At 38.6% G+C, this 25,196-nt stretch overlaps 1 protein-coding gene across 1 annotated transcript in view; it reads right to left on the bottom strand.

Moving 5' to 3' along the window:
- CACNA2D3 (calcium voltage-gated channel auxiliary subunit alpha2delta 3) overlaps positions 1-25,196 on the bottom strand; it is a 452,513-nt gene that overhangs the window by 298,460 nt on the left and 128,857 nt on the right. The window contains exon 4 of the mRNA XM_085302579.1: positions 18,104-18,163. Within this exon, the coding sequence (XP_085158705.1) occupies positions 18,104-18,163 (60 nt within the window). The remainder of the gene's footprint in view (positions 1-18,103; positions 18,164-25,196) is intronic.

Consider the following 25,196-nt stretch of genomic DNA (forward strand, 5'->3'; position numbering starts at 1 on the left):
AAAACATAAAATGTAACAGATTCAGATTTTTTTTTTTTTTTCCTTTTCTTTCTCTTTTTTTTTTTTTTTTTTTTTTTTTTTTTTGTGCACACAGTTCTCTACTCTCACACGCTCCCTAGAAAAAGGGCTCTACTTTTCTTTAAATAATCCAGTCTTGTTTCTACTGACGCATCTTTACGCGCCAAGATCTTTCCCCTGTGCTCACAGGACTTGACCTTCTATTCGCATTTCTCTCTCTGGAGCCTCGCTGGCGATAACGATGAGCTGTGTGTATGCCTCTAGGGATCTAGCTTTGCCAATGGATGTTTATTCCGTGTTTTTGTATTAATTCATGGTACGCTCTCCATATAAACTGGAGAGTATTCAGATAAATCTGACCCAGACTTAATTGAATGTGTAGAAGGTCTTTATATCCCTGTAATTTTTCATTGTTACTCAGTTTTGTTATACACAGGTTGTTGCAGGTTACTTACAAAAACATGTACTGTGTATTTTTCAAGTCAGTGATTTTCATTGACTCTGGCTAGCATGCAAATAGTTTACAGTACTAGAAGCTCTCTCACATATACATTTAAAGTTGCAATAAAAATATTTGATGTTATATGGGAAATAGCATAAAAATCACATAATGAAAGGCTATACCATAATTCACACAAACAGAGGAGAACAGATTCAGCCCTACTAACAAAAGGGAGCATATTTAATCCTACCTTTGATGTTTTCAGACATTTGAAGACTTGTTTGTCCGATGTTACTGACATCATCACYATTTCCTTTTGGTTTTGCTTTCCTTCCGGAAAGTTTGGGGAAGGCAATTTTCTTATTTAATTTTGAGTTATAATTTTAAAAGGAATTCCAGAATATGAAAACATTTTTCTAGGTACAATTGACCGTTATATTCCACATAATTTATAAGATGCAAAAAGGAGTGATTCTTATACAAATCTTCAGATCTGCACAATATTTTCTTTAGAAGATTTCTTTCTTTAGATGAATTTGGAAAAAAAATCCTACTATTTTAATTGTCCCTGCATTTGGAGTTGCCAGTTTCTTTTATGAGATTTAACAAAGAAATTCAAATGCAGACTAAGTTCTGCATTATGCCTTGTGTTGATGAAATTTAAAATTTGTTATGTTGAGTGTTATAAGGAAATTGTCTTTTTATCTTTTTTTAAGCTTTTTCTGCTTTGTATCAAATAGCATGAGCATTTTTATACTTATTCTTCATCAACTAACAGGCTAAGAAAAGCCTGAAAGATGCAAACTAGGAGATAAGAATATGCAAATAGGCAACTAGGATGAAAACATCATGCTATTGTAATACAGTGGTTAGCACCAGTAAAATCTGAATGTAGAAGAAGTTATTATACTTAAGACTCCTACCATATCTATAGAAAAAACACAGATGAGGCACTTTGTGGAATCAAAGAACTAAATTTAGAGCTTATTGCAGCATAAGGACCTGCAAAATCAGTTAGAAGAGCAGATGAACACATATGCCAAAAGCTTGCGAGTCCCACCCAAAGACAGAAATGAGACACAACAAAATGTCACTATGCAAGAAGCACATGATAAAAAAAATGTCTGGGGATAGTTTTGCAATATTTATAAACAAGTGCAAAATTATTGAGAAAGAAAAGACTACTATAAACAATTGGGTCATATTGTAACTTTAATTTAAAAAATGCAAGATAGCTAAAGTACCAAAGGAACATCTTTAAAGGGGTTTGCGGGTGGGAGGGCATAGCTGGGTTTTTTAAACAATCATAAATACTCTCAGGCTTGTCCTGGGATGAAACAAGAGTGGCATCTAGTGGCTAGTAATGTTATGGTACTTGTCCCATTGAACAGCTGGGATATGTTCCAGACCTGCTTTTCTGCAGTATTCATTACAATCGTCTGGACCATAACCGAGTATCTGGCGAGTATCTTGCTAGCGAGACTTGAAAAAAAAAGGTTAACTTTTAAAGGCATAAATAGAGAGGTATTATTCTTTGTTTAGCTGTACTTTGTTAGCAACTTTGTTTAGAAGCAAGTAGATGGGGGGAAAAATTTGTATCTGGCAAGGTAAAGCTGAACATGGCCTCTAAGAAAATATTTAGTATAGCTTTAGATTAAAAGAGATCTGTTCTTTATGTATGCATATGCTTGCTTTCCACTAACTTACAACTAAGAACAGTAATAATGTACTGTGACCCATGAATTTTTGTACATCAAATATATACGTTCAGTGACATTTTCAAGGATTTACTTAATGCTATTTTATGAATGGCTTATTTTTACTGTGAAAATATTAGAAATGAGTTATCCACTTGAGAGTTTTGGAAATTCCTCATGAGAGGAGACTATATATTTGTGGGAAGAGATATCCTGAGAGTCATTCAGATCCCCTAGGGCGATATCATTTTGTTTGTCAAGGAAAGGGCACAGCATCATGGTATTAGGGAAACTTGATGAGTATGTGATCCTGCTTCTATTTTAATTACATACTATTCATCATTTTTTACATTGAAAAAAAACTAAAATTGTCTATCTGTAACTGTGGAAGAACTTATATTTTTCAAATTAAGGAACTGTTTATAGGTTGCTTTTGGGGTATGAAGGTTGAGTTGAGAATGCAAAGCACTATAGCATTAATTTTACCCCATAGATCAGAAATAATTCCTCTACAGAATAGCAAGTAAAGAGGAAATAAATGAAATTGTGGATTACATTCCAAAATTAGTGTGAAATAACACAGACATTCTTGATTTTTCAAAAATTACCACCAAAAAGGCTATTAAATAACTTAACCTGCTTTGTATTTGCACTTCATATTTTTTCAAAGCAGTTCCTATGATAGTGGGAAAAATCAGCTATTAAAGTCACTGCACACAAAAAGCAAACAATAAGAAGTACATATGAATTGATATTACCATTTCTGCCTATGATAATGAACACGAATGCTACTGATGCTGCTATTACTATCAGTTCAGAACAGCATGCAAGGAAGACCTGATTTACAATCAGTCATACAAAAAAACATTAAGCTAACATTTATATTTAATTAATATTTAACAGAATTAAAGTAATCAATGTTAATGCAGATACAAACAATGTCATAATTTAAGAGGCAAAAAAGGACAATGTAAACATATACACTAAAACACAAAATCTTTATGTGGTGGTGATTTTTGAGTTCAATTTGTCAAAGTGTCCAGGTATATCAGAAGTGATTTTTTTTTCAAATTTGAAATTTGAAGTTTAAAACTAATGCAGATTTTTTTGACAGAACTTTGGATCTGCCAAACACTGATATTCACAAAGTGCAAACAGCAATTCTTTTTTTCCATAAACTTTTGGTTCTGAAAGCTCACTGGCTTAATATTGCTAATACTGTAAAAGCTTGAATCTAAACCACTGGAACATAAAGGGCCACTGAAAAGGCAAGGAGGGGAGGGCCTAATACTAAATAATTTCTATAGTTCCAGTAATGTAGGTGCTAACTTACAATACACTACAACAAGATTTGCTGCTATAACTTGCCAGAATTGTAAGCCTTAAAAAACAATCCTACTCCTAGTATAGAAAGTTTGAAATACTGGCAACTGTGAAGCCTTACCTTAGTCAGTACGTATCTACTTCTAATATACGTCACCAATTCTGTTATTATATTTTTCCAGCTATTAAAAATTCCTGTATTTGTCCTTTGAGTATCTAGAGGAACTTAGCAATATTTTAATACACCCTCAAAACTCAAATATTAAGGTAGTATTATAATTTTCACTTAGGCTAGCTACACATCCTTGAACACTTATCAATCCTTCTTTGTAATCTTTTGGTTAGAATGGTTCATATGTCCCAGAGTAGCACAGCTAAGTGGCAACTGTATTGCACTGTTTATTTAAGTAAATAGCACGTAGGAGTGAGTCATGGGACAGGACCTAAATGTGCTAACTGCTATTATAAACACACACATGAACACATACACGAAGTAATCCTTGCGCTAGAATTTTTAAGCTAAACACCAGCTGAGAGATGTATACAGATAGGAGGCACCAGTAAATAATGACATAATACTGATCAAGAAGATAAGCAACACTTTCAGATCGTCAACCACCTTCATTGCCATCAAGGAGCTTCACGGGGAAGCAGARCCCGAGGACAATTTGTTGAGACAGCACAATCAAAAAACAATGTAATTAAAGTAAAACATTTAAAATATTTTTTAAATAAAAAATRAAAGGTCTACTCCCAACTGATTACATTTCACCCATGAAACCTAAATACAATTTGATTGTACTGATTCAGGCAATACTGTCTTTTGCCAGYTCCTCGATGCTGAAGGAAGTGACCATCTATAGAGACTTGTATATCTGCCCTGAACGCAAGAACTATCACTTTTGTGGAAGACATGGAGGCATGTTTTTAGTTAGTGCAAGRCAGTTCAATTGATAAAATGTTACTAAATCAATTATATATCAATATACATTCTGGTATCAAGGCAGTTACAGTTCAGCATGTAGGGTAACAATAATGGAAAACAGAACTTGCCATTACATATCATTAAAGGATCATCAGTTATGTGGGTCTGCTAATGCTTTCCTTCAGAGACTCAATCACGAGGGAGCGCAACCTACTTAAATGTCCAGATAAGAAAAGGAAATGATTTTTAAACATTTTTAAAGATAAATTAACAGATTTCCTGACCTCATTTTACKAATGCAAAAATCAAAAAAGACAAAAATGTTATTTTYCTATTCCAAGAATGGAATATGAAAGTGTCTGTTAAATCTAGGCCTGGAGCACATGCTTGCCAGCCAGTGGGCAAGGCTGCATTTGCTGTATTCATCATTCTAGACTGGGGTGTAYATACAACGATGTCACCGTTTACAACACTGTAAAATCCAGTTCAGAAAATACAGCTTTATACCRTCCTCTGGAGGTCACTTGCACACAAGTGGAAGTGTAATGCTCACGAAATCCACAAGGAAATATCCAGGACTACCTGGGAACAAGAACACACACACGTCCGTACGCAGGGGGTGAACATACACGTGTACTACGAGGCGTTAAGCAGCCATGGGAAAAGGCAATGAGACCGTCAGAAACATCCTCAGGGCGCACAGGAGGATGTCACTGAACACATGCTTTATCAGTCGAAAGCAGAACCGGACTGCGGCCTGAAGAGGAAGGGKAAGGCAACACCTGACAGCACCGCGTATCCTACGAGTCCTCTGCTTGCGCCTGCCCAGATTTACCCTGCTGTCCCAGGTCACCTGTGATYTACAGAGGTACAGTGGTACAATTTACACGTGTAGGACACCACAAGTGAATCGGCATGCTTTGGACCCGACAGTTCYGGTTCCTTAACTGAATTCCTCTTCCCAGCTGCATCTCCTAACATGCCAAGGGCGGATGGGAAGATGAGACAAACCTGCGTTGCAATAGAAGGAGAAAAAGGTACAAATCTTGAAACATTACAGGGAAAAAGAAAACACCAATGAATGGGGGCAGGGGGTAGGAGAGGGAGCTGCATGGGTCATGTAGCATTACATCCAGCTCTAAGTGCGGCTGAATTAGTACTTCTTGATTGAAGTGAAAGCAAGGAAGGTGTAAAACCTGCCATACASCAGCCTTCAGTGAGGACTGCAAGGGGCCCTCGTTTAAAGCTGCTTCATCTCCACCGCATACTGTTCATTGCCTTCTCTCAGCAGAATCTCCTTAAATTAGCCCCATTTCTCCACAGACCTGGCAATTCCCGCTCCACAGGAACGCTGGCACTGCCAGGACTGCAGAAAGTTTAAGTATGGAGACATTATTTGGTCAAAAAACATAACTAGGTATTTACCAAGACAGCATTAGGTTATATATATGTGTGTGTGTGTGTATACACACACACACACACAAAATCTATGTTAATAAGCTGCTTTTCCAAGGAACTTGGTGCAGAACTTGTACCAAAACAATGAATATTTAAAGATTCAAGTATTTTATACTACATCCTATAGTCTCTATTTTATAAATTTCAATTGATCTTCTGATTTCTTCTTCTATAATCTGTAATAGACCCCACAGAATAGAGATCTCATAAAATCAATAGTAGATTGCAGTCCGGAAAGATGGAAAGCAGTGGGGATGGGGAGTAGATGTAGAAATTTAGTATTTTTCAGAACAGCACTAATCTTCACTATGTCTTTTCACAACCCTGACCCTTTTACAGGTAGTTAAAGACTAGAAATTTGGGTCAGTATAGGGGGGAAAAAAAATCATTTGACTTCTGAGAAATAGTTCAATAACCATTTACCTGTAAGGGAATTTTTCAGTAAAAATGAGGACAATGAGGACAATTTTCAAAAGGCAAAATAGGATTTAGCCTTTCAGTGAGAGGTGAGCATTTAGCTCATCTCTGAGCATCCCTGCCTCCATCATTTATTAGTGATGTTATACTCCATGGGACTATTAATTTGCTTAAGTGTTTGCAGGAAGCTAACAGCAAAGCAAAACTGGATCCTCGGGTACTACACGAACGCACTCAGAGATACAATGCTTGCGGCAGGACAAGGCTTGCAGGGATCTGAAGTGGCAACTGATCTTGTGAAAAATACTACAGAGCTTGCCCCAGCAAGAACGATCAGCTTCAGCTGACCTCTTTTCACTCCTTTTTACCCAACTGCAGTCCCATAAACCCATTTAAAAATCACAAACCTGCCACAAGCCCACAGCCCTACCAGCTGGAGCAGCCCTCCTCACCCCACCACCAGCCCTCTGCCCATGACCTTCTGCTTCATGTCCCTTCCAGGATCCCCCMCACACACCCCAACTCTCCCCTTTTTTGCTGCAAAATTCAGTTTTGCATACAATACAGAAAGCTCTTGAGCCGGCCTCATCAACTGGAGCCTCACATAGTCACAAAATATACAAAAAGAATTCACTAGTACCTTTAATAGGCACATTTTGAACCCAGAGTGATATTTCTCTGATCAAGTGCTCGAAAAGCCAATTTAAATATCCCAGCTGACTAGTCTGAAAGCTTCAGCTATACAGCAGTTAATCTGCATATTCCATATTTCAGTTTTAAACATAACATGAAAACATATTAATTATACTGTAATGCTGTTTTTTTTGGTATGAATTACCAAAACACTTATTGAAACTTGGCCTCTATAATTTTTCAAGGAAAGCACCATAATTTTTTTTTTCAAGCTTTTCCCATAGGCAAGTACATCCTTTATTTTTTATTTCATCAGTTCATGTATTTATCTGCCAGGCTTTGTTGTAATACCCCTAGGCCTGACCTTAGAAACGCCCTTGACAGAGAATTATTTTAACAGGACACCTACTATACACCATGACCCAAAACTAGCAATAAAGATTTGTGTATCAGGCAATATACATAGGGTTGAAATGCAGACCATTGAAAAAAATGACCAAAACATAAATACTAAACTACACATCTACATAAATGTGCGTAATGATTTCCTACGATCAGTTACATTCAGAACTATAATAGTATGTAGGGATTAGTCTGAAGTTTTTGTCATCATAGATTTATCATATTTTGYAAACTTTGTTTTTACATTAAAAAGACCTGGCAGCCCTTCACTGTGGCCCTTGATATTAATAAATTTTCAATATTTTGTACTATTACCTATTATTCAAGGAAAGATAATCATTTTTATTTTTACAAATGATTTTCACAAAATCTGAGTTTAAAATTCAGTAGTGATCATTTCACAAATAAAAGCTTTCAACTATCCATTAAAAAATATGCAAATGTATTGTTATGATTAAAAAATCATGTTTCACTGAATTCCTACAAATACTGTATATTATGGACCGTCCAACCACACGATCAATGAAATGACGCGTGAAAACATTGGCAGAAACAAAATAACCTACTTGAACCCAGAAAATTTTCAGACAATAATCATTACCAGCGTTAATTAACTTCAACACAAAAGCAGGGGCTCCTTCTGTTTCAAGTTAATGAAGCTCAACACACAGACACTACAGCTGGAGACAAAGCACAAGTCTAAAGCAAGTTGTATCTTAAGATTGAAATAATGAGCTTGGTGTTTTAATTTTGTAGTCAGCAATTATGTGAAATTCAAAAACAAAGAAACAATACCATGCAACTGAAATGTTAAGGTATGAATGCAGCTGTTTCTCACTCCTTATCTTATACGCAAATGGCAAGAAAATAGCTTTTTCCTACAATAAGCAGTGTATATAATACTCTGGCAGTATTTCCTCTATGATCTTCCGCGATTTRTTCACTTTCATACTCTGCAAGTCAGCACTGTGACTTCACCTAAAGCAAAGAATTGCTTTGTGACTTCTATCTTGCCTTTCTTATATATATTCATTAAATCTTTATCTATAATGTTATTTTTCCCATTGAAAATGATATYTGTATAACAAAAAGCTGCTCTCCCACAAAAATGAAAAACTCTAAATTACTTCACCCCCTTTCAATAATTTGCCCATTCCTAAACACCAATTTGGAAGAATATAAGATCATAAAACCTTTAATTTGATCTTATCACCAAGCACCTTAGCGGGGGAGGGGGAAATGCACTAGAAGAGAAAAGATAGTCTGCTATATATTTCTTCCATTTATAGTTTATTAAACCTAAAGATAATAGGAAAAAGGTGGAAAAAAAGCAGAGTATGTCTGGCCTGAAGTATCAGATATCATTGCTTATTACTGGCTATCTGCCTCGTAATCATAAATCCACAGGGTAATATTCTAAAATCTTTTGCTTTTCAGGTAGGTGTGAGCCAAAAAGGAARAAAGTTTAATTTTCTACGAAGAGCAGAAAACAGCAAGCGCAGCACAACTGGGTACCAGGATGCATAAATATTCCTGATTACAAACCCTTTCACATAAAGCAAACAGGAAGAGTTTGAAGCTCACAGTGTGTACTTCATGCAAAAGGTATCTCTGTCCCAAAAGATAGATATCACATAGACTATGAATGAACTGCTCCAATAAATTATATTATTCCTCGGAGGGGAAAGGAGAGCAATGTTATAAACAGTGACTTCAGGAAAGTGAGAACAATAGGGCATTGAATTTTGCAAGAGTGAAATAAGGACTTTTTTTTTTTCCCTGGAGGGGAGCTCAGTATCACTGACCAGCGAGCCTTATAAATAAAAACATTAACTCCAGCACTGCCTGCTCCTCCAAGCGCCCAAGCACGTAGTCCTGTCCACGTCCCAGAACCTAAATGCAAAGCACACGTGAGGACATACAGAATTAAACAGGTGTTTAAGATAGATTCCTCGAACGCACTTTGCCGCGCGCCTTCCCGGGGCGCCAGCGGCCCCTGCCCGCCCGTACCGTACGCTATAAACTAAACGTTCAATCTCCGACTCGCGCCCCAACACGAAGCGCTGGCAGCGCCGCCGCCCCGCTCGCGTGGCCGTTCCTCCTTTTCCGTCTCCGGCTCCTGTCTGCTTTCCCCATCTGTTCGAACCRGCGACTGCTAGTCCGATAAACGCCTGCTGGAGACGCGTTTTCACCCCCCTCTCGCCACCCCGTCTGCTCTGACCCTGACGACCCAAGCTCCCCGGGCCGGGGCAGCGCCGCGCGCTCGCAGGAGCGCCCCGACCTTCCTCCCCGTCTCGCCCGGGGCGCCGCTCCTGCGCCCGGGGCGCCGCTCCTGCGCCCGCCGCGCCTCCTCCTCCGTCCCCGAAGCCCGGCTTGACGACGCCTGCGGGCGTTGCCTACTCTTACGCTCCCTTACCGTCTGCCCGGCCCTTGGAAGCAGCCCTGGCCACCCCGAAAGAGGACGTTTGCGAAGCCTGAAGTTCTCACAAGTTTACTGTGACTCCCAGCTTGGTACGACAAACTTCAATCTGATTTTAAGGCTAATACTATCATCACATTAAGACTGTAGCATAAAAGTACTGYAGTCGATTTGCTGCTAAAAATTTGTCCCATAGTGTCCCCCTCCCTCCTCTAGTTCTTATACAGGACTTACAGAAAAGCAACCTGAAAATACTTAATGACTTGAGCACAGGAATGGGAAAATTTTATGCATGCTTATAGGTAGGTAAATACTTCCTGCTCTGTCTTGCTGTTAGACCTGACCTGTGATTCCTTCTAGTTTGAGAAGACACATTTCTTTCTTGTAGAACTCTGCTAGGGAGAAAGAGACTTGCGCTGCAGCTCAAATCCACGGCATCAATCAGAACAGGAACTCAAATTAAGGCCTCTGAGATCCACAGCCACTGCCCCATCCATCAGGCTTTCCCGAGCCCAGCCTCTCGCTTTCTCTTCTGTTACAATTGTTTCACATCACACAAATAACTTAAAATTCACTAGAGAAGCAACTCGAGCAGGCTCCTCACGTCCTGACCGAGCGCCCCACCTACCCAAGTACGAGCCGATCTGAAGAGGAGGTTTCTCATGCCCTGGAAAAGCTTCAGAATATCTCAGTGCTTCGTAGAACTTGAGATTTTGAGAATGCTTGTGGGATGAGAAAACTATTTCCTTCTCATTTTGCAAGCAAGCATAATAACAGGACAAATAAATATAAACAGAAAAATTCTGAGATGACAGAATTACCTGCTCTGTCGTATGATTCTTTCACAATGTCGTGTTTCAGATCTCTAATTACTTAAAGCAAACATCACCAGGCAATAGCACTGTTTGTATTTGATGGGGTAGAGCTGAATTTATCGTCAGTACATCTGTTCATTTTGGTACATYTGAAAATCAAAAGATAACTAAACTGATAAGCTATGTAAAGGTTACTAGAATAGTATGATTTGTAGTGTATATTCTAGTCATCTAAATCAACTGCTCCTTTCAGGAGTATTGCAAAATAACTCAAACATAATTATGTGCACCCTCAGACAAATGGCCATAAAGGATCAGAACCTGCAACACATTTTAAGAGGCCAGAGGAGATGAAAACTCTCCCCAAAATGCAAGAATCAGAACAYATCCTGTTTGTTGAGCCTAATTCTGTGCAGGCATTGAAATATGGCCAATGCCATCACGAGAGAGAAGGCGAGAATAAACCCAGAATTGCAAGAAAATTGTTCCTGATAGACGCTTAATAAGTTTAACTTGTCAAGGTACTAGAAGTCCGAGAGCTGCACTCAGAAGGATGCAGCTCTGCAACTCCATGGCAAACTGCCTCAGAAGAGGAGCACATTATTTCCAACAGCAAATTCCAACCAGAGCTGCCAATTCCTTTGCTCTTGAGCTCCGCGTCGAATAGGAGAGGTCCTGAACTATACTGGCTGAACATTGCYGCTCTTTTTTGATGGCCCCCTTACATAGGGCAAAATGGCACCAAAATGCCAAGTAATTATGTACTGGCAGAGAAACCACTAACTGCTGAAAAACCATCTCCTGCATCTCTGCTTCTGAGATAGTGAGTTAAAAATTCATGCATTTCTGTGCTTAACTTTTCAACTCGATTTTTGTCAATAGAAGTTATGAACATAAACAATAAAAATAAAATAGTTCTAGTAATTTACATTTAATTTGTTTGTATTAAGAGGGTTTAGAAATTCTTAGAAAGACAAATGAGTCGAAGTGATKAAAATGTATTTGATGATAGCAATTGCCTTAAAAAAAAAAACCCAACAATTTTCTCTCCTTCCTTCAATGAAATCCTACAAAACTCCAAAGCTAAAAAGCTAATGAAAATTACTTCCCCTAAGAAATAGTTAGCTGTAGCTTACTTTTGATGGCCTCATAAAAGTTTGTTCTCTTTTTCTGCTCAGTTACCAGAAGCAACAAAATAGATAAAAGCTTGGAGATGAAAATAATCCAAAGAGGTCCATGGCCTCTCTTTCTCTGTATGCTGCTTTTCTGATATTTAATCCCTCTCATGCATGCAGTGTGAAAATGATGTGAAGGTCTTGCTCTGCAGGTTATTTTATATGCTCATCAATTGCAGAGAATTTGTAACCAGTATCATCTGAAATTCATTGACTTCTTTATGGTCCTGCAGCCTTTTTTCTTTTCTTTTCTCTTCCCAGTGTCAACAACTAAATAGTAAATAGCAGAGTTAAAGTGCTCTTTGCAGAAAGGGYTTCTCCTTAGAGCTAAAAATCAGGAAGTCAATTTGATAGAGCACCAGTATTAGAGTAGCCACAAAGTCCTTACTTTGAGCTCACAGAAAGAGTAGAGAGAAATTAAGAGTCACAAAGTTGGAGCTTTTTTCTTCCTTTTCTTTTTCCTTTCAGAAACAAGTACAGATGCATTTTCTGAAAAAGTTTATTTAACAGAGAACAAACTGAAACAGAACAAAGACTCTACTTGATGCTTTCATCATTTAGGATAAGTGTGTCCTGTTCTGCCRCGCAGTTCTGACTCACTAGGCATATGCTTTTAAAGGGTAGATAAGGTAGAAGCTTTTATTGCCCTTTTTCCTTCATCCTAGCCCTCAAATTGCTGCGTAATTCTTAAGAGTTTRGGAGTTGTTTTTGTTTTGTTTTTAACAACAGTGCAGAACTATGTTGACTGCTTTTCCTTGATCTCCCTAAACTTTTGATCAGTAYGGAAAACTTTGAAATACTTGGGAAATTCAAGAGTAGCAAATTCTGCGGGTCCCGGCAACTTTCCTGTATCACTGCTGCATCATAGCTATATTCAGACGGTGCCTCCATTTGGACACGCAGACTTACGGAAGAACCAGGCATGGGGGTGAGAGGCATTACAGGAACACAGTGACCAAAACACTGAGCAGGTCCCGGGTGAGGCACCCTGAGCTCCATTTACAACTGAATAAGCTGTCATGTGTCCAGACACAGTAGCTACTTCAGCAGGAGTTGCACAGGAACATCAAAACCAACTTAGATTTATGCTTATTAAGGATCTTTGCCTTATGCTTTCTTATGAGGTACAGGTACACTTTCCATGTGCAGTACAAATATAGTTRATGGTAATTTGGGCCGCAAAATAATAAAAGTTATACAAAAAAAATCCAGACTGTCARATCTCATATTCAATTTCCAGGGTTGGAATCTAGAAAGTTTGATTTCTGAATCAGAAAGTGCCTTGGATAATTAATCTATGAAATGCATCAAAATTCAGATGCTCCATTACTCTTTTAAATCCACTTTTCAAAAAGTCGTTTGAGTAAGTGGCTCTGAGTGCTTGCAAGTCCAACAGATTTCCCTTTGAATTGTGGATGTTCAGGACACCTCAAGAAGAAGACTTAAGTCTTGTGAGTATAGTTCTAACATTTAGAAAAACATTAATACCAACGGAATGCAAATCTAGTTATCATGTGCTTCATTCCAAATTATTGCGATAATAAATATGCAAACAGACTTTTCTAAAATACTAACATGAAAGTAATGCATGTGTTATAATAAAAAAGTAATAAGATTATGTAGAATAGATATTCTCAATTATCTCTTGTCCTTGTATTTTCCAGTAACTGATATGAATGTAATTACCATCTATTCGATTAAATTTTAATTTAATACTTCCGTATTTAACAATGCATCATTATAAATTTTTGAATGATATCATTATGTTAGATAAACATACAGGTCAGAATTTGAAAAGTAGCAGCTGTTATATGTCTATATTTAGGCTCTATATCTAGCAGTTTGAATTTCAAAATTATGGAAAGTAACTTGCCTTAAAAGCCAACAATAAACTCTCTAGTAGCATTAGCAGTTGCAGGATTAGACCCAAAAACTATAAAGCTTACGGACTAATTCTTTTCCCCAGCCTTCTTTTGCTAAKTTTGCTGTCCAGTTAAACCTTAGAAACTCTACAAAAGATATGTTTCCAAAGATGGTCATATATGTATTAAAAAATAAGTAGTTTGTCTGGGTAAACCACTGGAAAATCCTTAAATTTGTGCCTGCTCATGTCACCAGATGTTTCTACAGTCAATGTTATCTCTGTGACGGAAGATAAGATTTTCAACAACACAAAGTGCATTCRGGAGTGAACAGCCAGTGAAAGCTGGGAGACAGGTACCTAACTCTGATATAGTTTTGAAAACCTCTTCCTTATGACTTTATCATATGCTATGGGTCTGAAAAAAAAACCCAAAAAATAGGAAAGTAGCTTTATAACATTATCCTTTTTTATCCCACTATACTTGTAACTTTGAGTGGTTTTAGAAAAAAGTGTCACTTTTCTAAAAACCATCTGATCAATCCTAATCTATCTTTGTGGCATAAAATTGAAGTAAACTCAACTATCTTAAAGGACTGGGACTTGAATCTATCCTTTCTTATCCAGGAAGTGAAAATACAACTACCTGAAAAGGAAACAACTGACAGGTATCTGTCTAAACATCTCATAATTCAAGTGACATCGACTGTGCAGTACCGTATACTCCRTTACAGACTTTTCTTTTCTATTATTGTATCACACATTTGCACAGAAAATTCAGCTGGAATATACTGCTAGTGAATCGATGTACTTAGTTAATGCATAAAATGGAACGGTTTTGTAAGTGAACAGGTAGTCAAAATGAAATAGTTTATCAAATGACTGCCTCCTGTCACCAGAACCAAAGATATGAAAACTGGCTAGGATTAACAGAGCATTACAAGTCTTCACTGATTCTAAAATTATGGTATTTACTATACTATATTACTACTACTATACTACTATATAGATGCAAGTTGCTTTTATTGGTCTATCATGAACTCCAGCATCAGATCCACTGCTGATGCATCCACCTCGTGAAAAACAGAAATAACACAATACCACAATAGATCTTATCCTGAACTCTGCTCAAATGTCAGCACTACTGTACTGTATTTCTAGGGCACCAAAAATATCCTAAGAGTGAACTCAGATACTCTCACGCAAATACTGTGATACTGTAGAGAACTCAGGCTCCAACACAAGCCACATCGCTACATCTTTACATAGTAAAGGTGTACATCTTTACACCCTACATAGTAACCACATAAAAATTGCAGCTCAGTATCACATGGGGGTGTTTTTCCACACCAAAGTCTGCCACGTTTCCAGTGGTTTCAGGAAACGTAGTGGGAGAAGAGAGCCTCTAAATCTGCGTGGTTGTACGGACTGCCTCTTGCAGCAAATCCTTGGGCGTACAACAGCTCTCACAGAGTTTCCCACGTCAGAGCCTCCTCCAGGGGTCTGGATACAAACTCCACCATCATTTCAGTGAGTCATAACAAGAAACTTTACATCTTAAGAAACACATACCCAAGCACAAAGTAATTAAAGGATCAGGAGGTCAAATTTCAGGCAAGAACCGCGGTAATTACAAATAATATAAAATTTCTTTTGAATGAATCATTTCCTACGGAGAGATATGACTCTCTCTTCTTTCTCCAAACTATAATCCTCTAGCAAGCATTAAGTCAACAAAACTAGAAGACAGCTACAAAATCATTTCAGAATCTGTAACATCCAATACTCTTGCTGGGTCTGTGCTTGGCAATTGGTTCCTAAATAGCTTTTTTCTACCATATTTAAGCCACAGGATTCAGGGGGAATGGATCATACCTCACCGCATTTTACATAAAGGCGAGCACAAAGACAGAGTCCAGTATAAAGCAAGGCAAGGGATCCTGTAAGACTGGAAATATTGTGACAAGGCAACTTGCCATAGTAATATGAACGTTAATATATCTTATAACCCTAAATACACTATTAGGCATGAATAATACTTGCTCCACTTAAGAACAATTTGAAAACTATCCTTAATATCATCCTATATAGAAAAACTTTGAAACAATATACATCCTGAATTGGCTTAAAGGTTCAAATTTAAGTGACATTTAGAAGGTCATTTCCTGGCAGCTTGCAACGACTGCAGCTCTCRGTTCAAATCCCTGAGAGAACCGGAGACCAAGCCCAAACACTGCAGGTCAAAGCTTTAACAGCAGAGCTCTCCAATTCTGAGTTTGGCCATAACTCAAGCTCACAATATACGATGCTGATGAGTTAAACATCATATCAACCATTTTGATTTATTTGTTTCAATTCACAGGCAGTTTTATTTACGTTTATAACTACGAGGTTTTTGGTGGTGGTGCCAATAGATTCATTGCCAAGGATAGATACCTGACTGCTTAGATCATTATGCAGCATTACAGTATATTGATTAGAATGCCTATAGAATAACTAAGGATAAAAACAAAAATGTTAGAGAAAAATACCCATAAGGGACCAAATCTGATCTAACCAAATAATATAATTTCAGCATTACTGAAGAGAACACTAACAATCTAACAGATGAACTCTTGCAATTGTTATTTTCCTTAAGTCAGTGTTTTTCACAGTCAATAAAAATATTAATATAATTTTATTTCTCCCTTATATCATTTTTATGTACTGACACAATATTATCTATACTCTCCTCGAGACATAAGAGGTGATGTTGGACCAATAAAAAGGACAAAAGCAGTTTGTTTATCTGTTTCCTATTTCCAGGATACCTGAGCACAAAGAGCACAGAACGGTGCTGTATCATATACCACTAATTCGAAGCATTTAATCCTGTCCTCCCCACCCAGGCCAAGGCAAARGAGACTCCACAAATTCTTCTTCGATAGCAGAATTTTATCAACTGTATATTATATAAACCTTCTGTCCCTCTCCACTTCCATCTACACTATCAAACCGTTCTGGSCGTTATTTTAGATCGAGCAGATGGTAGGACGAGATTTTTGATAAAGAACAACAATCGCCCAGCGAGGGTTGCGGAGGGGTCACTCCAGCCGAGATGAACAACTGATCAGCTCCGACGGACCGCGGCACGAACAAACAACAGCGCTCTACACGCAGACTTGATCGCCCGGTTAATGCTGCTGACACAAATAGCTTTTAACTGGCTTCCTGAAAGCGTTAATATCTTCAGAGCCTCAGCAAATGAAGGACTTTGTCAAAGTGAGAACTATCCTGCAGCGAAGCAGCACTTACTCCAGACCTTTAGAAAYGTCTTCTCTAAGTGTGTTTCTGATTTATTCGGACAACAGCCCCTGTCTCTTCAAGGGACGAAGTTCCAAACAACGAAAGGCAGCACACCTCTAAAGGCTGCGAGGCAGCCGAGCTCTACGGCATTTGCATACAGGAGCCAGCCCTCCCCGAACACAACAACAYGAATACTCGTTTTATCCTTACTGATCTCAATATCACAGCCTTCTAAACCCAGTTTTTTACACTTAGCTCTGAAAATTTCACTCAGGTTCTCATTCTGCACAGAAATCAGTTATTTGCGTTATCTTCTCATTAACAGAAAGTATTTTTTTGATTCCTGGAAGTAACCATGGTAAATTCTGTAAACAGAGCTTACTATTCTGTGCATCTCTTAAATGCATGTATTGGAAGAAATCAATAGAAACAGAAGACTYTTCCCATAATATTTAAGTTCAAAATTTAAGCAGACAGGTGACTGATATTCAGAGAAAGTTTTAAAAATAGATTTAGATAGCTAGAGTCAGAGTAAATAAAACTCCACCTAAGATAGCAGTCAAGAACCAAGGATATAGGAATTCGTTAAAGGCATTAATATATTTACTCATTAAAGTATTGAGTAATACTTTTATTAAACTTTCTATTGTCAATTTTTTTAAAACTATTTTCTCAAAGGTTTTTCTCTTAAACATTTTCCACTGTACGTTGCCACACTGCTTCACCCTCCCGTGTTATTCCTAAAAGCAGCGTTTTGAGCCTGTAACGGTATGGCTCTAAGGGCTTCTCGGTAAGGGGAAAAAAGTGGTGTTTGCTCCAGCCGCAGCTCCAGATGCAAACCATTTGCACAAAGCAAGGTCATCCTGAGCCCGGTGGGTTCCCACCCCATCTGCATATTCAACTCTCTGTAGAACAATTCTTTGCCAGGACACTGCAACGATGAAACAGGCTAATTACTGCGTTTAAAAATCTTGACCTAAGCAGACATGCGGGGAATTTAAATGGAATCTCTGGAAAAGTAAAATCCACCTGCTAGGTCTCCCAACACACAAACACTGAATGTATAACCTGTCAAAAYACTGAGCCAGGCTTCATTAATTCCGTTTTCTGTAATCAGCATCYTTCTATTACTCACATACACRGCTTTCTACAGCAGTTCTTCAAGTAAGCTGTTGTATAAACCTTTATGGCACACTCTAATGATAAATATTTAAGAAAATAATTACTAATTACCTGCAAGTCAGCATCAAACTCATGTTTCAAGTAAGCATCTTCTGCAGCTTCAACAAGACGCTGAAAAAAAAAGGAAAATAAGTGTATTTTTTGGAATAATAGATAACATCTTTAAATCCAAGTATTTCTTTCAGCATGATAATGAAAAGGTATTGTTCGAGAATTGTATAATTCATTGTCTCCCCATCCTATCTACTATGATACATTAAAAATAAATTTTTAAAAGCCATTTTTTTTTTTAAAAAAAAGGACCATTTTTTTTAAAACTCTCACCAGTCATGATTGGTACAAAATTATCAGAAGAGCTCAATAGTTAATTAATAAAAAAAGTGAAGGTCATTTTTTCAGAAATGCTCAGCACCACACAGCTCCCATCGTGACACTGACTTCTAAAAGAAACAAAACCAAGTAATGTTCGACATTCAGGACATTATTTTGGATGCAGGAGCSCYTTTCRAATCTTTCTCTAAAYTAGAGCAAGAGGCATTTCCTAATAWTTTACTAATTCTTGATTGCAAGCAAAGGAAATAAAGAAGAACTTCTAGATAACTTGTCAGTTTTAAAAGATTGGAAAAATACARACAAGATTCATTTACTTGTCAAATTTAACATGTGCCTTTATATGGTGCCTAATCACAACATGATCTTTCTGCTGCAATAGAATTAATATTTACTGAATGATATAATATCATCTCCTTTTTAGCTGTTGAGGAGAACAGTTGCAATATTTTTTCCTCACAGTGATAATATTCAGAATTCCCTGTAGCAGCCTTCCTTACTACTATCTTTTTCCTGCTATCTAGGAAAAAAATAAACAAAAAGAAAATCCCCCAAACTGCACAGTTTCGCTGTTTCTGTACGGTGCTCGCAAGACGCAATTCCTGCAGAGGCTCGGTGCAGCCGCTCTCCTGTGCGAAGACACGACATCCTTTCTAAGATCTTGTTTTATGGTTCTTTATAGTTTAGGGTATTTAAACTATGAAAGTAACTCCTCCTGATTTTTATTTAATCTCACTGCACAKTTATGTAATCAAAATCAAACAGCAACCAAAGCAAGACCCATCACACAGAGCACTCAAGTCTATTATTTTCGGTGCTCTTTGGTATCTCAGATMCCAGCGCGCACGTAGTTTGTTTCCAACGTTTTGCATCCCGAAGCGTTAGCCGCAGGCTCCCGCTAACCATGCCCAGCGCCRCGCAGCCCGGCACAGTTTTGCTCCCCTCTTCAGGCCTGCATGCACGTGTATCGCGCATCTTCGGATGAACCAAATCGGAGTCGGAATTCGCACCAACTGCTCTTCAGTTTGAACTATAATGGAAATCTTTTATTTTATGTTATACGTTTTTTTTCCAGATATTTCTGGTTGCCTATTCAGAATAAATGGTCAAAAAAAAAAAGTCTGGTTTTACACCCGAGGCGAACGCCCCGGCCCGCAGGGCGCTTGGACCCCGGCGGGAGGCACGTCAAGCCTTGCCTGCGGCGCAGAGCCGCGGCTACTTTTCCCCGGCTCCTCCGTCCCAGCTGCCGGAGCCCGGGAGCGAGAGGGAAGCTGGAGGCGCTGCCGACGCCTCGGCGGGTCCGGGAGAGCGCAGGTGACGCCCGTCCGCACAGCGCCCTGTGCCGCTTCCGCTGCGGAAAACGCTGCCCCGGCCCAAGCCGGCTGGTTGCCCCAAACCCTCTTGACCCGAGCTGGAACAGAACTGGAGCAGCTCCAGCCCCAGCGGAGCCCAGACCCGATCTGCCCCGAGAAACGAGCTGGCTCAGCTTCCCATGTACACACGTGCAGGCAAAAGGGCCCAACGCTAATCCTGAGCCGCAAATCACCACGGGCTACACGAGGGTAAGCCACCCACCTTCCAAGGGGGGGGGGGAGAGCCACGAGAAAAACGTTTCAAATGAGACCACRAAATTCCAGGGAGCTGTGCCAACTAAACAATAAATTTGAATGCATTTATTTACCGGAGGTACGCTTAGAATATAAGAATAGTGATAAAAAAATAAAAATAAAAAAATAAAGGTAGTAAAAAAATCTTGCAGWTTGAAAGGTTAGAAACATTAATTTGATGATATATATTTTGTGTTTTTAATTTAAAAAGAGAGGTACCCCAAACTAACTCTCCTGAGACGTAAGCTACTCAACAGCAAYTGTAATGATTGTTAAAAATGGTCGAGTGATGCCAGAAGTCCATCCGCAGCACGCTAGCGACCTGCTGCAGTCGTTTTTACAGATCCAGCCCTCGTTTAAGCATGGAAAGGATGCGTTCCTGCAGGTGTGCGCTCCTGTGTATCACAACCACRGTTCCACTACCGCTCTGGGCACATGTAATGCAAAAGACCAAGACTGCAATGAGCATTTTAAATTAAAAACTGAGTCAACAAAACCAAAGAAGGGTCAAAAAGACTTCTTCACACAGAAATGAATGGGGGGGGGAAGAAACATTAAATATGTTTTTCTTTCCATGATGAAACGTTTACTTACTCGGCAGAAGAAAATTATTCTAGTATTTCACATGAGATACTAGTGCCTCCATCTCAGTACCTAGTGGGCTAGAAAAATAATTCATAGCTTCTTATATAGTTTGTATTGATCTCAATGTGATTCAATTACATTTTCTCCTCCACAAAAGAAATTTAAACTAAGATTTATCCTCATGTACAAGAAATAGCTAGAGAAGCATAAGATGGGTAACAGTAAAGACAATCTAGTAAGGAGTGCAGCACAGAAATGGAAAGTACTGATTAATAACTTACTGGYTTATTCCCTAGTTAAGATTTCAGTTGTTATCTCTGCTCTTTCAGAAAAASCCATGCCCCGTTCTCGCACACTTCCAATGCAACATTCCCCACAGGAGGTGGCATCACAAATAAGTGAACAATCTACCTATATTTTTTTTCCTTGGACAAGCAGATGCAAACATACATTCACATTACCTGCTTCAACATCCCCACACCAATAAGAAAATTTAAATTTTGGTACACTGAATGTAAACAACACAACTATACAGTGCATTTTCYATATAATACTCCCTAACCAAAGCGTTTGCTTTAAGTATCTCAGTACCAGGATGAAGCAGACCATAAGACAACAGGAATAGCTATGGAAAAGGTAAGCTAGCAATAAGGTTAAAGTGCACAAAATGACATATTAGTAGATCTATGCAGATGATATAAGAATGAATAAATTGTATACGAGTTTTTTTTTTTTTCTTTAATGAAAGTCCCCACAGGGATAAAGCCTGATGGAAGAAATTCCTGAAAACTCTGGAGGCAAAAATATAAAAACCATATGTAATACTGCAACATTTTTATATTAAGGCCAAAAAAACTTTTAGAAATATTTTAATAATTGAACTGTTATCTAGCAATCAGTGCTTAACGCTTAGCACAACTAGCGATTTTAACTTAATAGTTTACTACTTAGTAGTTACTATAACTRCTAGTTACTAGAGTTGCTGTTTACACTCTTTATACAAATGCCAGTATATTTTCATTAGAGTAAGCATGCTCTAACATAACTGCTGTAGCAGTGACTGCTTACCAAGCCCTGGTTATTGTGAAGGGAATTGTGAGTTATCTATATGCTTTTTCACAGAAAAAATTATAAATTCTGAATGAGCTATTGTTGGAGGTGCACGATTTACAGGCACGCATTTTAAGAGCATATTTAACCATACACAAAGATGTTTGCATGTGTATGCATATGCAAGTCAAGGACAGTATATAATCTGTAGATAAAAAGCAATTTTCATATTGTATGCACAGTTTAAATGAAGTTCCTGGTTAACCCTCCTAATGTTCCCAATATGCACAACTGACAGAAAGAGCAACTGGTTTGTCCAGTATCTTACAATGAATGCAGCACAGACAAAACTGGGGCAAGTACCCAGGAGGGTGAGAAATATCACACCTCAAAGGACCAAAACAGCCATCAAAACACAATTCACGTAACTTTAAGAGCCTGTCTCCCAGACTTTTATATATGAAATTGTAATGAGGTGAACAAACCTTGTAAATAAGGACAGCAGATAGAAAAACAAGGAAAAATAATTCCTCATTTTTAAGAGTTTATTTCTTTCACATTTTGTAGCTAGTTTTCTGTTATATTACTGAACTAGAAATCAGAAAGATTCTGCATGTGGAAAATTCTTGAACCTACCAATAGTTATCCTTTCTCAGGTGAAATACTCATTGTGATTTKAATAACCTCTATTACTGATTTGAGCATCTAATTTCCAATCAAAATGTGCGTTAATCGAGCTGTGAACATGCCAGAAAGATTTACTGAAGTGTGCCCAGGTAACTAGCTAAAATATACTTCAGCAGCTGAGTAGAGTCTTGGGAGAGAAAGCAGAACTTGTGCTTCAATCGTCAGAGCAATTTTCTCCACCGACTCCTTCACGAAAAGCCTACACTGCATGTGGGAGCATTCAGCAATAGATTGCCAARCTTAAAACAACATTACCCAGGTACCTTCCTACGATTTCCCCATTTTGGGGTTCATTTTAGAAGTGAGAATGAGATTTCCGGTCCAGGAAACCTGTAAGGCTGCAGATGCTTTGCAAACTTTTGAAAAGGCTGGGTTGTCCTGGGAAAGCAAAAGATTAGTTAGCATGAAGTGAGCTTCAGTGATATTCTGGCCTAGCTGGTACCTGTGCTACAAGTCCTCCTCAGGCCCATCAGAGCACTGGGCTGTGCTCGTTTCACAGTTCATTTAGTGGAGAAGAGAAGAAAGCCAACAGAGAATATCTGGTGATGTTCRTCAGTATCCCTGTTATTTTCTGCACTTGAAAACAGTATCATATAGCATGGCAATGAATGCACAGATGTGTAAACAGGTCTCTCAGTCCCACTATTTTATTGCAAATAGCTCTGCACATGCTTGCCATAATTAGCAGAGGGGCAGTTTTAGATATGAGACTGGTGCTGACCTTGAAGAAATATCTGCAACCATCAGAAGCAGACAGGCCAATGATGACAATTGCAATTTAGCTTTTTTAGCGGGGAGGATGGGAAACAGGAGAGGGAGAAGTGCAAAAGTAAATTGTTTCCTCTCTTCAGAAAGCCCAGCAGCTTATTTTGCTTTCCGACTCTCAGTGCCCTTCAGTTATGAGGTATTTTCTAGAAGCTCCATCACTAGAATTGCCATTGCCATGCCTAAGATAAATTGCAAATTACTTAAGTCTTGATATTAGCGCTCCTACTGCTCATGGCTTTAGATAGATTACAATCTTGTGACTAATGCCATACAAAAGATGTGTGTAAGACTCAAATACCACTGCAACAACTAACTAGACAACGCTCAGCCACACTAAGTGATGCACCGAAGCACAATCCTCTAAAACTACAAATAAAAAACAAAAACATATTAGAAGCCTAGAACATGCAATTATTGTGAATAACTTCAATTATCCCCTCGTATTCATTCAAGACTGGCAGTTTTTCAGGTTCACCACTGTTAGAGTACTTGCTGTTTTTCTGAAGCAATATGAACAGTTCAGTTTACCACATACAGAAATGAAACTGTAAATGAATTAGTTTATTATAAAGTGCAGGAAACACATACGTATGTTGCATAAAAGCAGCAGAGGCGATCTTGGTGTAATTAGAGAAATTTCTAACTGAACTAGGTCTGCACTACACTGAGCCCGTGGTGCCTGGAGATCGCCGTGGCACGGCCGGAAGACTGCAGATGTTTGTCTTACTCTGTGGGCTCCTGTGTTGGAGGCTGTGCAAAGCCAACAGATAAAAAATACAGAGGTTACCAAATCCGCTGTCACCATGTTGCATCTTCTGAAGAGCAGAAAGAAACAATGCGTTAAATAGGTTTTATTCTAGTTCAATTACATAAGTCCCAGCTATCAAGGACTCTGTTTAACCACAGATGCATCTTAAAGCTGCTTCAGGGATATTTAAATGCGACCTGTCTGCCTGGAGAAGGAAAGCCTCTTCCATAGCTTTCGAGGGCATGATAGTGACACAGCAGCGACCAACTTCTTCAGCCTCTTCTGCCTCTAGGTGAGAGGAAGGTCCTTCAGTAGTCCACACCACACAAGTATTTGCTCAAGGTTAAGTAATTATCTGAAAATAGCTTTATATGTCTCTTTAATTTCACTTGCAATATGACAACATGAAGTGTAGTAGAGAACTGTGGATGATGGTTTTTTGCCGTTAATAATTACAACGGCTGTGTTGTTCTCTTCCGCATAAGTGCAATGATTTATGTCACTCTGTAAAACACCTTCCAAAACCGAAGGAAGCTGGTATGTATGTGCAGCCTTTGCTCCTGCTTGGAGAGTCTTTCTGCATCTGAGAGCTGTGAGGATTTACAAAATGTCTGAGGAAAAACAGTTTGTCCACCTCTCCCACAGCTTTCAGAAGCGTTGCTGGACACTCGGCAGGTATTGCTGAAGGAAAGTTTGGAATAACTGTCCACGTGAATAATTGGTAGGAACGATCTCACCTAACCTTAACTATTTAAGGTTAATTTCTTACGGGATATTTCTTATGGGATATGAATCCCACATCATATGTGCAACACAAATGACCTAAGAAAAAGGTAGAAATATTCCCATGCTCAGAGAACAGGAGAAGGGAGTTCTGAGGTACCGCAGTCCTGATGGCAGTCCTGGGACTGGCCACTGCCTCGCTGTGCTTCTGCCTCAGGCGATACTGAGAAGCATGCACCATGTGAACTGAATCATCTTTGTTCTCTTCCTCAGCTTCTTTGCTCCTCTCTCTCAACCCCCAAGTTAATTCAAATTCAGCCTACAATTTGTGGTCCAGCTCAGCAAGATCAGCTGTGTTATACAGTCCTCCTTCCTGTTTCCAGCCAGATGTTATGACACAACAAAAAATGAGATTTATTACTGAAAATAAAAGGTCAGTTCCCAAGTTTGCAAGAACTTATTTCCATTGCCCAGTCCAGCCCGCAATCACAACACACATAGCCTTGTTCTTGCTTTCAAATCAAACCAAGTCATGGACACAGTCAGTATTATTCTGCCTCCAGTGAAGGCAATTGGGTTGTTGTTACTGATTTTCCACAGGGCTGGGATTTCAGTTGCCGATATTGACTAAATTAAAGAAAAACTT

Source organism: Rhea americana, unplaced genomic scaffold (assembly GCF_003343005.1).
Source record: "Rhea americana isolate MKP2758 unplaced genomic scaffold, rheAme1 scaffold_19, whole genome shotgun sequence".
Lineage (NCBI taxonomy): Eukaryota > Metazoa > Chordata > Aves > Rheiformes > Rheidae > Rhea > Rhea americana.